The sequence below is a fragment of the Myripristis murdjan genome, chromosome 3, assembly GCF_902150065.1.
Source record: "Myripristis murdjan chromosome 3, fMyrMur1.1, whole genome shotgun sequence".
Classification (NCBI taxonomy): domain Eukaryota; kingdom Metazoa; phylum Chordata; class Actinopteri; order Holocentriformes; family Holocentridae; genus Myripristis; species Myripristis murdjan.
Genome location: NC_043982.1, coordinates 33,011,105 through 33,029,208, shown reverse-complemented (window position 1 = coordinate 33,029,208; position 18,104 = coordinate 33,011,105). Strand labels below are relative to the sequence as shown.

Here is an 18,104-nt window from a genome sequence, read left to right as displayed (position 1 = left end):
TGTGTGTGTGTGTGTGTGTGTGCGCATGTGTGCGTGTGTGTGTGTTTTAATATCACTGAATGGTCCCTGGGCCTCAGTGGCCTCAGGATAGAGTCCCAGCCATTTGCATTTTCTATTGTAGGTGCTGGCTTGGCCTCCTTCAGCCTCTTTACCTCTTCCTCATCGGTGAGGGTCTCTGAATAGCTCAGCCAACCATCCACACAAAACTTCTTTTGTAGAGATGCAGAGGCCCTTATTCATCATCTACTGCCAACAACGCATCTGATTGGACAGACTTATTACTTACTGAGCCCAAAGAGCGCCAGCGGTTAGTCTGCTTTAAGAAACAGCTTCTCTTTCAGTCAACATTTGCAAGCAGGTGTCACTCTTTATGGTTGCATTACAGGCATTGATAGCGCTGACTTCAGGTTGTACAGTTCTTCTAGATAAATGCAAAAGCAATTTCAACAAACAGTCTTCAAATGGAGAGATAATTTCTACAAATATATTAATTGTCTTTACACCTCCATCACACCTTTAACCAACAACACATCAGAATCACGTCTCCTTTTGGCAGAGTTGTTTCCAGAGTGAAATCACTTGAGGAAGTAGGCCTAATATGAAATAATTTTCGACTAATCATCAAGTGACACAAACCTGTAAAACGGTGGCAAGATGGGAAGAATGATGAGGCAGCAGCAATAGTACAGTAATGGTATGATAAGAATAAACTTTCATTTATGTTTAATATATGGTGTTTGCATTTATTTGACAAAGATCATGTCCAGGGCAGGAACAAGAATGCAAAGACTGATTATGAATTTCAAACTAGCGCCCTATCTCTATGAAACTGGCAACTGGCCAAAACGAAATTGGAAATATTGAAACAATCACATTTTCCATGAAGTGATTCTTAACATAGAAGTGAAAAGACATTTGGGAACATAAAGGAGGTTTTGGTTAATATCAAAATAGAACCTCTAATTAAGTAAGCCATTATTCTCATTTTCTTTCTACATTTTGCAAACTCTTACTTAAAGATCTCAAGTTGGTGCAGAACAGCATTTTTTTCTTAGATGTTTTGGCCAAGGACAAGACAGCTGGTAGGGGAAGGCAATCAGATTTGGTCTTGTCATTACTTTCCAAATCCAATCCCATACCTCTTTTCAATCTCTTGACCTCTCTACATCTTTCCTTTTCCTCCACATTATTTTCCTTCCCTCTCTCCAGGCATGGAGGAGGTAAGCCAGCCGGCCGGTGGAGGCTGTCCTCCCCGCTTTGTCCCTTCATGCCCGGGGCTTCCCTCAGGCCATGGTCTTTGTATCCTCGCATTGCTCTCTGACTGGGCCATATTGGGGCTCCCCTGGATGTCAGAGGAGACAAAAGCTTGGGGGCCGGGGTTCACCCCTAAAACACATTCCCATTAAAGCAGTGTATTTCACAGTGGAGACAGAAAATCTCCTGGAACTGCCAACCCAATGAGAGAACATGTGGATGTTGGTAATGACACAACGACTTATGTAAGGTCTTGGAACTTCTAATGGTATAATATGATATATAACACTTTACATTATTTGGGTGTTTTACTTCAATTCAGTCTAATGTCTTCATCTATCCTATAGCATAAAAAATAACAGTGGACTCATGACCATCTTATAAAAATGCATTAACCAAAATGCTGTAGTTTATTGCATGGAAAATTCAGGAGTTCTTCACCCTGTTAGACTTGCTTCTTGGCTTTCTAAACCTTCTGCCAGAGGAAGAAAAAATCAAACAAAAAAAATCCTGATAAAGGAGTTGAAGTAGAAACTATAGTCTGTCTCTGGCATTCTTGACATATGCTTGTTAGCTGACTCAACTCGGCTGAAGCCACATCTAATTCAAATTGGAGGTTTGTGGCCTAATGTGTGTCTATTTGGGGATCTATGACCAAAAAAAAAAAAAAAAAAAAAATCCCTGAGTGAGATGACAGATGACAACAATAAGACTTGAACTGTGTGGCCATATGGTGTTTTATGAAGAAGGTGGGACCTCATTATACCACACTGTCAACATTTATCTTTCTCGAGACACCAGGGGAGACAGCAGAGGCCTCTAGTCAAGTCCTGTGCAGTAACACTTGAGATGGCTAAAGAGCGGGTCTCTGGGTAAAAGCCTGCTGGGCGGAAATGGTGAACATGCCACCATACACCATCATAACAATCTCCTAGTTTTACGTGTGATAGTCACCATCTGCTATTCGCCAACAACCTGTTGAATTTATCTCAAGTCCCTTCTCTAAATGTATTATTAATTTGTTTATTGCTTTGTTGCATAGGATTTGCATTGACATTTTTTTTTTTTTTGAGAGGTGATATTTATGAATGTACTTGCAAGCCTGAAGCATTGTGACTTCGAGGATTAATTAGATGATTCACAAAGGGAGTAATAAGCAGAATAATCTGGAATGTACAAAAGACATCGTGTTTTCTCATTCAAATGTTTATGATTCATTTATGTATTTTCTATTTTTTACACCTATTTCTTTACCCACATTTTCTTCCCTCTGTGACAAGCCACTCCAATATCAAAGGGTGAGGTGTGTATTACGTGATCCTATATGTTGGTGAGAAATAATGAAATAAGTCAAAATAACATACAAATACAAACATACAATCTACAAACATACAATACAATACAATTTATTTTTTACTATTGATTTTTTAAAAAAATTTTTAAAGAAAAATCCAAACAATAAAACATAAAACTATAATACAATACAAAAGAAATATATGCAAAAAAAAAAACAAAACAAACAAAAAAGGAAAAAAAAAACAGATAATTAAAACAGACCAAAACAAACAGCAACAACCAAACAAACAAACACACAAAACAACAACAAAGAGGGGGAAATGGGGGTGGGGGGCTTAAAAAAAAACATACAATCTGACCATTATTAGTGTACACTGAAAAGTGTAAAAGAGAAGCAGACAGTGGATAAGTGAACTGCTGCTCTGCAGTTTGTTGAGTATCTGCTGGTCATTGCAGCTGCAGAGGTCAGAGAGCACGCTAGTTACATATTCATAAGTGAAAAGTTTCACCCGGGTCAGATATACTTTTGCTCTCCATAATCTCTTTTCATTGCTGCATCTCTGTCTTTAGCAGAGCTTTTCATGATAAAGCCAGCCCAAGTTATGAAGCGAAGAAAGAGTCGCTATGGATATCATAAGCACATGGCAAGATGAAGGTGTGGAGGGGATTAATGCTGAATCAAATGGTCCCTCCCTTTCTCAAGCTGTGTCCTTATCTCCAGCTCCCAGGACTGCTGGAACAGATTATGTTGCTTTGAGGAGATCTGGCGAAGGCTGGTTTCTGTTTGGCTGTGTTAGCTGTGGGTCATCAGATCCCCCTGACACTGTCTGGCCATTCTCCCCTTAACTCGATTCAGTGTGTTTGTTTTGGGGCAGCACAGTTGCCATTGTGGTGGCACAGCTCCTTGCTCAGTGACAGTGGGCCTTGCTTGGTAGCCAAAGTCTTCAGCCATATGGCCCAGAGTCGCAATCAAATTACCCTTTGTGCTGTTCTCTTTCTGTGAGTTAAGGAATGACTCTGGCCCTGTGGCTCTGGGCCTAGCGGGAGGTCAAAGAGGCCAAAGACAGGCCTGGGTCTCTATGGGTGATAATTAACAAATGAAATAATGGGATCATCTTCCCCTCATCTATCACAGACTGCTGAGAAACCTTTGAGCCATGGTGAAAGCAAAGACCTTGGAAGGGCCTCATGGTTATTGGTTTCTTTTTCAATCGGCCTCCTCTCAGTCAAAGACTGGGAGACTAATCTAATATTTACTTTAAAGCAAGTATAAGAGACACTGATGTTACCTTGAGCCCTCCCTTCTTACACTCTCTTTTGATGTTCTTCACCCTCGTTCTTTCCCTCTTCACTGTCTCTAATATTGAACATATTCTGCATGCCTGTTGTAAATACTGGATGGCAACAAAGCAAGTGAAACTGCAATATATGAAAAGGAAAAATTGCATGTTTTTTTTTGTTGTTGTTTGTCTCTGTGCTCAAGAAACAGGCATGTGTAGGGAAGAGAAAGAAACACAGAAAGAGGTAAAGAGAAAGTGCAGCTTATTTCTCAGTGGGCACGAGGCCAGCTGCAGCAAAGAGACCGTGGTGAATCGCTGTATAACTCACAATCACATCTTGTATGAAAGACATCCAAAAGGATTTCCCAACTGGCCAATCAACTGCATCCCTTCAGCCAGTGAAACCTATTGTGTGACACTAATGTGAAGGGACAGAAGCCCCGACCTCCCCCTCAATTATTTACAAAGGGACACAACTATAGGTGATAGTTCACTTTGGTAGAACATAAACATGCATATCTCAGTATTAGGAAAAACCCTGATGCTTGCTGCCTGGGGAATCCATGTCATCAATTACTAAGATTATTTTTTGCAAATCTTGTAATCAGTATTAATGAGTTAATTTCCAAAATGATGAATGTGCATTTTGCAACTGATTATTACATGATGTTCACTCTTCTTCCCTTCGTAAGATTGGATTGGATCTTCATGTTACTTGGTTTGAAAAATTACATTTATGGGGGTGCAATAATAAAAAGTCATTTTTTAATCTCAAAAGTGATCTCTCAAACACTACGGCTTTTATTTTGATTAGTTTGGAGGAGAAATGCGTTTTGAAACTGTTGTGGCAATTGAAAACATAACACTGATTGTCCTTATGGGGGCATTGCATCATTTCAGGGGGTTAGAGGAATCAGTCGGTAAAAGTTATGTAATTTGGTCCTGCTGTGTATTGTGACAGTTAGAGATTTGACTTGCACCAAAATGAAAACCAGTGAATGCATAGATACCAGCACAACCCGAAGTTGGTGACTGCTCCTTTCTCCTTAATTCAGTAGCCATTTTCAATGCCGAGCCACATTACTACACACAAAATCTTGTCAAAGAGAGAACATAGAAATTACATAGGGACAATGCAAGCTCCCCGGTAAAACGCTTCAGCATCTGGCTCTTCATATCCATCTCAGTTGTCAGCTTGAGTCTAAGAAAGTATACAGCACCAGTCTATACTATGGTCCCATCAGAAAAGAGGTGGGCTGGCCGGCTCAGCCCTGAAGCTTGGGAACAGAGCAGAGGTCACTGGTCAGCTGGCTAGACAAGAGTAGAGGCTGGATGGAGAGGCGTCACACCCACCAGTCCTCTCTAACACTCGCCTCCTCAAGTCAGCTAAGTCAAGTCAAGTCAACCTGAGCTCTTTTTATTGCCCTGACACGTAGCCCATGCAGCACTGGCTCTAAGAAACACCGAAACACCACATGTATCTCTTCTCTTCTCTTCTCTTCTCTTCTCTTCTCTTCTCTTCTCTTCTCTTCTCTTCTCTTCTCTTCTCTTCAGACATGGTGTTAACTGTCTGCAGTGGACTTTAGATCTGCAAAGGCTGGATCACACATATATGCAAGTGAGCATGTAAAATGTCCTCTTAGGGTGAAATAGTTAAAATGCAGTTTAATTTGTTTGTTAGTCACTATTAATCTCGGCTCTGCAGTGTAAGAGGAGACTGTTCCTTTTTTTTTCTTTCATCCACAATCAGCTTAGGAAATGCCCTGGATAATAGGTTCATTCAAATGTTCTCAGCAAACCCTACTGGACAGTGACATTTCTCCCTCAGTCAGTCAGCATTAATGAAGAAGATCATCTGTTTATTTGAAAGTGTCATCAGCTTCTTCCAGCACCTTTCTCTATACTTTCTCTTGTGATTAACAGCAGCTAGATCTGCTGCACTATCTTTATTTTTAGAATACCAGTGAAATGCCACAGAGCGCTTCTTTGTACAACGACGCCCTCTGCTGGTTGATTTACAACATGGCACATTGTTGATCTCAGATGTACCTCATGACCACGACCTGAACGTTCATTCCACAGGTATAGCTTAAAACTAATTGCACCTTTAACTGTGCCTGTAATCAAAGTAGCCTACTTATCTTCTTTTCTATATCCTCAGATTAAACATGGTGTCCAAAAGCAAACTCTTAGTGGCTATCAGCAGTTTGAAGCCAAATCCTAAAATAACCGCTTAAAAATTTCGAGAATAATCATATTACACACGGATCAGTTTTGCCTGATGCAAATTTTGTGCACAGTATGCATGCTGTTTTATTTATGTGCCAGTCACATGCCTAAATAAATCATATTGCCCCAGTTTTTCCCAGCTACCCAGTCCTCTCTGAGTGGATGATTTAGCTGACACACTGCAGAATAAGGGCATGAAACTGAACGATGAGAGAGATTTTTCACCACTGTGCTCTTCTCAACTTGAGTCGCTCTTTTTATTATGTCCTTCCAGTTCCCAGCCCCATCCTCTCTGTGGGGGCTCCTGCTGCTTTCAAGGGCTTCTCATAAGCTCCTTCTTCCGACATCAACAGAGGTAACGTGCCGTGCAGTAAAATAGTGATGCCAGAGTGAATTATAGGACAGTGTATACAGAATTTATATGGCACATCTACATCAGACTAGAGACAATAAAATGCGCAACACGCGTGTTAAACAACGGTTTACATATCTCGCTAAAGTTGTTTTGTAAAGAGATCTGCAGAAAAAAATGGTTGACCTATCCTATGCAGAAACACGGCTCATAAGCTAACCGCGTCTTACCTCGACACCAGATTTTCTCCACAAATTATTATCATTATTTTTTTATATAAAGTAGCCTATATCCCTGCAGTTGCCAAAAATTCACCACTTTGTTCAGTACATCCTGCGCAGTTCAGCTTAAATTGAAAAAATTCCGGCAGCACGCGAAGGCAGCACCCTATCGCAGCATCGCTGGACCTCTCAGGTGTTACTGCTGGGAGGCTGCACAGTGAAACGAATGGGGGAATAACGGAGCGGTATGGCGGACCGAGAGAAGAGGAAAACCAGTTCGCCGTCTGGCCGCAACATCCAGGTGAACTCCCCGGCCAGCTTCAGGTAAGAGACGGCACAAGAAGCGAGCTGCCTGGCTGCCAGCTGGCTGCTCTGACAGAGGAGCCCATAGTCTGCCTCTGAATGAGCGATGAGACAGTGCTGCTCTGCAGATGTGAAGATGCTGATGCTGGTTGATAAGAACAGGTCGAGCAAATGGGCTTTCCCTCCCGGCTGCATGCGGCACTGAGCGGCTTGGCACGCAGAGCATCACCGGTGAAAGTCGCAGTTTGTTGTTTGGTCGTTGCCACATGTTATTTGTAAGGGCGTGTCTGACTCCCCAGAGTAACAGCCTACTCCCCACATCTGACACGCATCAATCTACTAAAATCACCCATTTTCTTAAGATATAGCCTACTTTTTGGCAAGCATTCCTGAATCAAAAAGGGCTATAATATTCCTAGAGGCTGTTTGACTGTACAAAATAAGTTTACTGTGGCCTTGTCGCACTTTGTGGCCTATTTTTAATGTCTCTGTCTCCGTAAATGAGTGATTTTAGGCTGTTATATATAGTTTGCTTCTGTAAAAGCTGCAAGACGAACTCCCTCACGAAAATGGCTATAATACTCCAATAATATTTCCATTGTGAGCGGCTTATAGTGTGACCGAGGAACTCCATGAGTTTATGGCTCCGAAGCTTGTGCTAATATTTTTTCATCTTACGTCCTACAGTATTCCTCCATAGATTTACACCATGTCTGCGGTACTCAGGAGTCCGTTTATAGTGGCCCTATCATAGTTGTATTTTCTCGATCTGTTGTGACATTAGTGTTGTGTGTGTGATTGGGTAAATATGAGGCATATTGCAAAGCGCTTTGAGCGGTAAGTAGGCTAGAAAAGCGCTAGGAATGCAGTCCATCTACCATTTTACCTTTGTCGGGTTTTCTGTAGTATAAAATCATTCGGTCAGCCTGATATTTTGACTGATAAAGTTTAGCTGCTTTAATGAAACAATTCATTTCCTACAGTTCTTTTGTAAGGGCATTGAAATCATTTTTATCATCTGATTTATTTTATTATCTGCTTTATTTTCGGACACGTTGCATGTTTCACCTTCTGATGACATGTCAAGCTTGTAATAGAGTATTTACATATTTATACTGTATTGTTTTGCACCTACGAATACACACACACACACACACACACACACACACACACACACACACACACACACACACACACACACACACACACACACACAGGGACTTTCACATGAGAGTGCTGCCTGAGGAGAAGCTGTGATTCTTCAGTGGCAGTAATGAGGGAATGGAGGCTTGTGATCAATATTCCCCAGTGAGGGAGTTGTCCCTCCCTCCCCCACCAGGCTCCCACTTAGTCTGTCCATGTCTTATTAGCTGAGCAGCAAACAGGCGAATACATGAAGGCATCTTTCTTTAAATTTACCACAGTTGCACTAGAGTCGCCTCGCCAGTGTCTTTGAGCTGTCTGTCAAGGTGTACCAGACAAGAAACCTGTGTTGAGCTTTAGTAACACATGTTATTTATATAAAACGTCTCTAAAAATAATTTGCAGTGCTTCATAGTCCAACAAAACAATAGTAAAAGCGGCAGGGCAAAGAACAATGACAGTAATATAACAATTAGTCCTGAAGTTGGGAGAAAAATAAATGGCAATGTAAGACCGGCACAGAGGCAAGAATGAAAACAGAATATCATTTTTTAATCAACAGAAGGCTATGGTGTTAGGTGTTTACAGGATAAAAAAAAAAAAAAAAAAAAAAAAAAAAAAAACAATTCATCACTTGAAGTAAGAAGCTGTTGTTATAGTCAACATCCCACGGCTCATCTGGATAATTATATGTTATTACTGATCAAATGGCATCCGTAATTGTAATCCACCGGAGAGGGAAACCAAAAACCAGACCCCACCACTCCCACCACCGTCATTTTCCTCCTTCTCAGTCTTCTTCATATGGCTTATCCCTTGTTTTAACATCCCCCCTTCCCCTTCTTCTCTCTCTCTCTCTCTCTCTCTCTCTCTCTCCACCTTCCACCCCCTCCCCTGGGGCTGGCCCCGTCCCAGAGCAGCCATATGTTGGTATGTTTTCTGCCTGAACGCGCAGTGGTTGAATCCTCCATCTCTCGGCAACCTGCTGCTCCTCTCACTCTCCCAGTATGGACGACACATTATTCCCAGTGCTGGTCCATGGTGAACATTTGCGACAGTATACAGATGAGCTACAGTGAGGCTGCTCCAGTGTGTGCAGTGTTTAACACGGTTTTGCACATTGAAGAACCCACCAAACACATGGCTAGTTACCCCCTACAACTCCATCTCAGCTCTCTAAAAAAAAAAAATAATGGATATATGGAAAATATAGAAATTGACTTGGTCATCTTTATACAGCTGGAGACAACGTCTTATTGTATATATGTTATGCTATTTTAGAGCTGTGAAAAGATAGCTCCATCGACTTCAATATCTTGGAATTTGCTATAGTGGCTAACCTGCTGTTTGTTTGGTTTCCCTACCGACCTCAATGAACTATCCCTTTAAAAGCCTTCCACTGCATTGACCATCTGTGGCACAAGAGGGCGTAGCTTCTCCAAATGACCGGGGGATTCTCTCACCGTAGTGCAGTGTGTGCTGTAATGTGGCATGGAGTGACAAAGGAGAGTAACAGAGGAATGTTGGATTGCAGACCCTGACGCAGTGCATCATGGGATGGGATGGGGAGATGGGGTTTCTGCCTCTTGAACTCTAGTCTGAAGGCGCCTGCAACGTGAAACCCAAGATCCCCCCCAGGGCACCCCAGTACTTCATGCTCTCTCTCTCTCTCTCTCTCTCTCTCACACACACACACACACACACACACTAATTCACTGACATACTCTCTCTCTCCCTTGCTATCCCCTGTTTTCTTTCTGTTTCATTTCACAGTGCAGCTTCCACACAAACATAACTCGGTTGACAAGTTGAGCAAAGGGAGATGGATTCACAGGGCGTGTGATGTTACAGCGAGAGGGTGATGTCAGAAATAAAGGAAGATGATGAAAGAGAGAGAGACACACACACACACACCAGAAAAGAAAAAGAGAGAGAGAGAGAGAGAGGATGAGCGAGGTTAAGCAGGTTTGAATTGTCATTTTATCTGCTCCCCGATTCACTGTTGTTGTTGTTGTTGTTGTACTGTTGTTGTTTTTTCATGGACTTTGAGTCTTGTACAAAAAATAAAAAGTGTGTCTTCTAAAGCTTCAGTGCTTTTCCATAGCTCAGTTTGAGAGAAAAACACAGAGAGGGAGAGAATTTAAATTGAGCTGATGTGAATTTCACCCTAAGTAGAAAGCAGCAGAGAGAGGACAGTAATTGCTCTCGTTGCAGTTCCCTTGCTGCTGATTATTTACTGGTGTCGTCCCATTCTGCTGACATAGTGAGTTTTTACCCGATAGCTGGCACCTCCCCTCCAGTTACAGATTTCTCTCTCTCGCTCTCTCTTTGTATCACCACCAATATTTAGTGCAGATATAGTGTATTATTTTGGTTAAAGTAAGTGATCTCAAGTGAAAAAAATGTCCGATGGGTAAGGCAGTTTAACTTTGGTTCATTTGACCTGCTTAAGGGATTTTCTGTAAACAAATTGACTTAAAATGAGGCAATAAGGCTCTTGATTTCAGGCAGTTCTTGAAAAAAAAAAAAAAAAAAAAAACAGCGTGCATTGCATCTATCATCAGCAGCAACTCCACTGACTACTCTGAATGTTTTTGCGGTGTGGAGGATGTTGGCAGAGTCTGGAGTCTGGAGCTCATCAGCTCCTGTTCCCCCTCTGATCTGAAGTATTGACTGTCCTGGATGCTCCAGTCAGCTGCTCTGCCAGTTACCCTGTCCTGACTGGGCACGTACACTGCAAGACACAGCCACTTCATCTCTTTATTTATTGACTGGCCCTGCGATGGATCGGCCACCTGTCTCAGGTGTTTCCCTGCTCTTCCCTGTGCACACTGAGATAGGCCCCCTGTGACCCAGATAAGGAATAAACAAGCATGAAAATGCATGAATGGATAGATTTACTGACTCACAATATTTTTTTAATAAACAAACAAACAAACCTGCCAGTGGGGCAGTGGCGATAGATTTTGGGAAAGGCAGAATCATCATTCTTCAGACAGAAAAAAAAACATTGACAAAAGGTAGAATTGATTTTACTACACCAGCAGTGCTTTCACTTGTTTTAAATAAATAAATAAATAAATATTTCAAGAGTGAATATGAGATGATTAGTCAAAATGCATTATGTAATAATGACCCAATAATGTAGTGCCAGGTGATGTTGAAAAGTTTCCCATTCATCATCAAAAGGTCACCTGCCATGTCTGTAGTAACTATTTGCCTGTTAACATAGATATTACATCTTTCTGGGTTAGGGTGGCTCCAGAGGTGTAAACATTTTCCCAGCTCCTCCTGGTGGCATGTCACATGAAGAGTCAGTGAGCAAGACAAGCTTTCTGAGCAAGAGCAAGTTTTCATATTTCTGAAGAATGAAAATTTCATTTTCATTATTGTACTAAAACCCATTACAGTGATTATCATTACATTAGCAGGATAAAAGTTATTACAGTAATGATGACCAACCCTCATTATAGTGATGAGAATTTTACTATGTTAATGGGATTACTGCACCATTAAGATCAAATTATTGTCTTGATAATGGTTTATTTGATCAAGTTATTGCATTTACAGTTCACACACACACACACACACACACACACGCACACACACACACACACACACACACACACACACACACACACACACACACACACACACACACACACACACACACACAACACTGAAGGAATGTCATAATGTGGCATGTCATTCTCTGATATCTCATATATGCACAGGTCATCTCTAGCTGGCATGTTATTTAAAGCCACACTAAGCAAATACTAGATGCATTTTTCACAGTAAAATGACCAATTGCAATGTGAGAGTCATCACCGTGTGTCTTCTTTCCACCATACAGTTTACAGCCAGCCTGTTATTTCCTGGTTTTAGCTCAATATCAGCCTCTGATCAACTCGAACAAGCTCCTCCTCTGCCCCCCACTTCACCTGCTCGATGCTTCAGCTCAATGCAAAGCAACTCTAACTGCACATTCTGCAGATAAACACATCAAAATTTCAGATCAGTCGTGTGTGCCTCTGTTGCTGCAGTCAGCACTGTAGCAACAGAAAAGGTTCATTCAAAGCAGCTTAACTTGTTGCTGAAAGTCTGCAGTTTCATCACATTTTCAAATTGGACATCAGGGACAAAATAATCCAAGTAATCCATCAAATGCCATGTGAAAGTGAAATGTGTCCCTCATTTCTACCCCAAAAACACATTTGTTTACCTTAACTTGTGGGGTTTTGTACAACCAAACTGTTGTGAATACAGTGCTAGGACTTTACAAATGGATTTTGAGCTCGCAACACCCTCTAGTGGCCAGAAATATACTAACTGCAGCTTGAGCGCTGACATGCAGTTAAGCAGCTCTGCACGTGATAATATAGCTCCTGTCCTTAGGCTGCAGTAAAATGCAGGTTATGTTTGAAATGGGAAATCAAGTTCTATAATAAAAATACCAATTTCATATCATAATAAAGATACATTGCACATCTTATACACCTTATACAAAACAATCATCCATGTATATTAATTCGTTTAATTTAATTTCATTCCTGATATCATGACAGCGATGTATAATGAATTCTGTGTGATAAATCAAATAGTAATGTTTCACCGCTAGCTGTCACTAAAGGATTATTTTAGTTTATTTTGGCTGTTTGAGAACTGAATCAGGATTAAACTCACACACTATCCTCGCCTCCCACGACTCTCTCCTCTATTTCTCCTATTTTCGCCCCAATTGTAACATCTGCTGTGGACATGTCTGACTGATAAGCCCACTTATTCCCTATGTGTATTTCGATGTATGGTGTTTGTCTACATCAATGAACTGCCCACATTTCTTTTTCAAAGCCTCACAACTGGCCTACCGCCTACCTACTTACTGTATGTTTTCAACTGTTTTTATCTATTTCTTGTTCTTATCATGCTCTGCTGTCCCAGAATATTGTCTTTATCCTGCGTTGTGATGGCATGAGTGTGGGAGGAAGTGGTCTCTTACATAATTCATCCATGGTCTGTTCTGATATGTGTCAGTACTGTAGGGGCCAGGCTGCTTATCGGTAGAGCTGCATAGAAAAAACATTAGAATCTGAAATAATTTCACCACCCCTCCGGATTTTTATTATTTTCTTTTTGTAAGAAAAAAAAATACTTAACACTCAACTAGATTAATTGACTTGATAAGATGGATTTTTTTTTTATCTGTGGAAAGCTTTACACAAAACCTTTGTATATATGTGATGCACATCTTCCATATTGAGTTATAATTATGGTCAGAGTATATGGTAGTCTATTAGTACCATTTAAAATGTCAACATCTCTGATGAATTGCAACTGTTTTATCATGCTGGATTATCAACAAGTTGTCTAAACATAGTATTCAGGCAGTTGAAGTGGTTCACAGACTTTTAAAGCCGTGGGAGTGCAGTAAAGCCTCTTTTCGACTGCCAAAACTTTCCCCAGGGACAATGAACCTTTTGAAAACCTGTCTCCATTTTGACTGTGGGGACCAGGGTGTAATTTTAGCTTAGAACATTTTTTTTACCCCCCTAAAAAGTTGCTGCTCAGGGGGGTAGGTCTTTCCAGTATTCCAGGAAGTTCCTGTCACTGACTTTTCAAAGACATATAGCCTGGCTGCTTCAACTTGTGTACGGCTTCATTCATAAAACAAGGAAGGTACTCTAGTATCGAGGGCATTTCTCTTTGTTTGATAATATTGAAAGTGAAGTCAGGCTTTGCTGTTGACTTAGTGACTCATTTTTAAAAAAAGAGAAAAAGAGAGGTAGCACATTCCAGCCATCCAACCATCAAACTCCCAACAGATGATTTACTGTGGAGACAGACACTCATAGTTTCATTTACCTTTCTGCATTTCTCCTCATTCTCTCCCTCTCTCTCTCTCTCTCTCTCTCTCTCTCTCTCTCTCTCTCACACACACACACACACACACACACAGAGAACCCAGCTTTTTTCCCATAGGCAGGACAACGTAGACCTACTCAAGGTAGAAAACAGAGTAAAAATAGACTATTATGTCAAATAGTTGCAGATGGTGGAAATGCAGACAGCAAAGGGCCGAGGGAACCTTTAACTTTCTAGTTCTTGATATAGTATGACCTGGATAACTGAGAATCTGCACAGACTAAGACATTCCTTGTGCCCATTCTGTCTTTCTTGACTGCCAGTCATCCTTACACTTTTATTAGATTATCCTTAACAGTCCATACTTTGTGTTAAGTTTATCATGACTCACTCCTTATTTAACCAGCAACATCTCCAGGCCAACAACTTGGACGTGACGATCATATGATAAGCCACTGAGGTTGTTAAAATGCCTTTAGTCAGTGTGCTGTTTAATGCTGACACACTTTGTTTGTGCAGAGTTCACAGTGCATGTTGACTTTCTTTAACAGACTGAGCAGCCACTCCATGATGTGGTCTTTTTCTCAGGTATTGCGCCATAAATGAGTCACACGCTCACATCATGGAGCTTTCTGCTTATTCCATGCGTGCATCGGAAAGTGTTGACTCATAAATTTGCTTGACTCTTTTGATGCTGTTCTTGCATCCTCTCCCATAACTGCACTCATCAGAGGAATCAGATATCTAAGGCAGTTTGGACCTCATGGTCCAAACTGCCTCCAGCCTCCAGCCTCCATGGTCCAACAACCAACACCATGTCATATACAGTGGACACTGGATATCAGGTTTTGTTGTCATTCCCGCAGTTAGAGCATTGGAGAAACGTTGTATTAGGGGAAGAGCGTGGATGTCTTTCTACAGCCTCCATTTTTTTTTTCAGCAAAACATTCAACAGTCATACAGGGGGAAATCCATTGCATTATTCATTGTACCAGTTTCCCCACTGACAGCAGCCTTGAAAGGCATTCTGGGACCTGGAGTTTAATAGTGTTTTATAGTCCAGGACCGAAATTACACGATTTATTATTTATTTTAAAAAAAATTATAAATACCATACAAACCACAATATATGCTAAGTGTACACAAGCATATACACACGTATTCCCATAACATATTCTACCAAATCCAGCATGATTCCAATGATAGTCAGGGGAGAAGGGGGGAGTTCAGGAGTAAGGAAAATCTAGATAATGTAGGAAAATGAAATCAAAGCATGCAGGGTGCAGGATCAAGGAAAGTGAGTATACCAAAACAAAGTAAATTAAAACACATGAGCACAAAATAACTCTTGCAATTCACTGAAAATCACGAATTGCTGATAACCATACAACAGTGGAACAAGGTGAGAGGAGGGAATCCTCCTGCAGCAGAGCAGTGATGGTGTGTTCAGCAGCAGTCACATTTAAGCCTCATGACTTTGTTTAGGTTATGAGAATAATCTCTCTCTCTCTCTCTCTCTCTCTATTTGTTCTTCTGTTGGCAGTGGTTAGCTGGGATATACCTCCGTGCTACGCATATGTACTGAAACCCTAGATCGCTAAAAATAGCTGTATGCTCTTCTTTATGGTACTGCTCCTTACACACACAGACACACATGCATGCACCAACACGTCAAATCCGAATAAATGGGAGGTTTGAAGGCCAGCAGAGATGACAGGGTTAATGGACTGTGCGGTTCAGTGCACGCGCGCATGTGCATATTCCCACACACATGTATTGATTCAGAGATAAAACAGATCTACTTGTCTCCTTTCATGAACAAGCAAAAAAAAGAGGAGGGTGAGAGGATGAAAGGAGAGAGAGAGAGAGCAAGAGAGAGAGAGTAGAAGGCAAAAGGATGCGAGTGATTCTTGTGTGATCGATGAGCCTCATGAATAATTGAGCATCTCTGTGTTGTGCAGAGAGAGAGAGAGATGGGAATATCCTCCCATGCTGATGTTCTCCTCCTGCTTGGGCGTTCGGTGGCAATGGACATTCTGCTAACACCAGCACTTTCCTGCAGTGCCGTAGTAAATCTGACGCACACAGGACAGAGTAAACACCAGAGAGATGTGAGAGAGGAGGGAGAGAGAGAGAGGGACTGAGAGAGAGAGAGGAGTGGATTATATAACGGTACTCCTCTCTGGTGGCTCCGGTTGAAATATTCCCCTCTTTCCGCTCTGGCTGGGGGGAGCAGGAGCAGGAAGAGTGGGAGCAGTGCTCTGAATTGGATGCTTATCCCATCGACCCGGATGAGCTACACCCCTCCTACTCTCTTTTTGCTTGCCCCTCCCTCTCCCCCTCCCTCCCTCTCTTGCTCACCCCCTTCAATCCTTCTCCATCTCCTTCTCCTCTCCTCTCTGCTGTGGATGCCCTCCTCACTTACAGTATGGACTCAGGAGGGGAAGGAGGAGAGGGTTGGATGGAGGACCAGTGGGAGAAATGGTAGGACATCTCTCTTTTTATACCCTGTTTATTGCATGACAGCGTGTGACCTTGTGTGTGTTTAAGTGAGAGACTCACTCTGTGCATCCTTTACTGTCTGCTACAGTATATGTTGTTTGCCTCATCTTAAAGCTGAGGACAAGCATGCCCTTGAAGCAGAGCAGATGCATATGCATGTGTCAGTGTGTGTATGAGAGAGACAGAGCGAGATAAAGCGAGGAGAGGTGGAACGTGGAGCAGGGGTTGCAGGATTAGGTTTATGGTGACAGAAAATAGGACTGTATGAGCCACAGAAGAAAAGACAACACACATATAGAATGTACGATGGTATGGAAGACATGCAGGCATGTTTTCAGAGTTTGTTTTCATACTCAGGAGGGGGGGGGGTCTGGATGTGACGCATCGCACGGGACTGTCCTGTCCTTGTAGGAGGTTGAAACTAATGAATGACCGGCAGCATGCAGCCTTGTAATCTCTCAACAGGGGTATAAACGTGTGAATTAATGGAGAGAGGGGAAAAACAGAGACAGAGGTACATGTAGGTTTGATGTAAATGACTTCATGCGAGTGTCCTGTAATTGAATTACATCACAAACAGATTCCCGGCTCCTGAGAGTGTTGTGAGCTATCAAATGGCTAACATGGCAGGAGATATATGTATCCATAGTGGTCCGGGTAGCGTGCCTTTCCTGTTTCCATTGATGCATCAGCCAATATTGCAATGCTTCTGTAAAATAGAAATACATTGCAGATACAACATAATTCCTCAAAGGCTGTCAGTTGTGCTGGCCATTGACTTTAACCTTTATGACTGAGCGAATCTGCGGTCTTTCTATGACATCTCAGTGCTTTATATTTGACCTTGCATGCTATTTGTGGATAAAAACAACATATAGCAGAGAGTTAATAGTCCACTATTTGTTAATGTTTGAAATACGGCTGGAGCCAGATAAGGACTAATGAGGTACTCACACCCATCATGTCCTGAGTGTGAGGTCATGTTGTCCTTCATAGGGAGACAAGGCTAGGTGGGTAAAACTGTCCAGCAGGGTGCCCTTTCAGCTCCCACTCTTACACTAAACCCAGCATTTATCCTAAATCCTGGGTACTCTGTAGTTATGGAAATCCTCTCACATTGTTTTGCATGTGGATTTTCTTAATGTTTTGTAGCTGTCAGAGCTGTTCGCGTACTGCATTAAAAGACACTTGGTAGAGCACAAACCATAAGCAACACTGAATGGTTATCCCACTTGAAAGCGGCAGCCTCTAGAGGTTTGAAGTCAAGTTTTATTTACATGGCCTTTTGTTCAGACGCATGCCTCAACGGACTTTACATAACATAATGCATCCCTATATATAAACAATACATCTGGGATCCTATATCATACACATACAAAAAAAAGCACTGTATGATGCTATACACTGTATACACCCACACAAACAGGGGAAGAACATGCACACTCTGCACAGAAAGGACCAGGACCACGATTTGATCCCATTACTTTCTTGCTGTGAGACACTGAGTCACCATGTCACATGTTTTTACTCTGGGTTTATTTTTTTATTTTATTTTATTTTTTTTTTTAAGCAAAGTAGTACATGAACACATTGTTGTGCAAAAGCCTACTTGGAAGTTCCAGATGTCACGACTTTGCACCAAGTACATGAATGCAACAT

At 41.7% G+C, this 18,104-nt stretch overlaps 1 protein-coding gene across 1 annotated transcript in view; it reads left to right on the top strand.

Moving 5' to 3' along the window:
- The first annotated feature begins 16,341 nt into the window (after positions 1–16,341).
- mapk8ip1b (mitogen-activated protein kinase 8 interacting protein 1b) overlaps positions 16,342–18,104 on the top strand; it is a 42,650-nt gene continuing 40,887 nt past the window's right edge. The window contains exon 1 of the mRNA XM_030048500.1: positions 16,342–16,427. Coding sequence (XP_029904360.1) covers positions 16,372–16,427 — 56 coding nt within the window. The 5' untranslated portion in view covers positions 16,342–16,371. The remainder of the gene's footprint in view (positions 16,428–18,104) is intronic.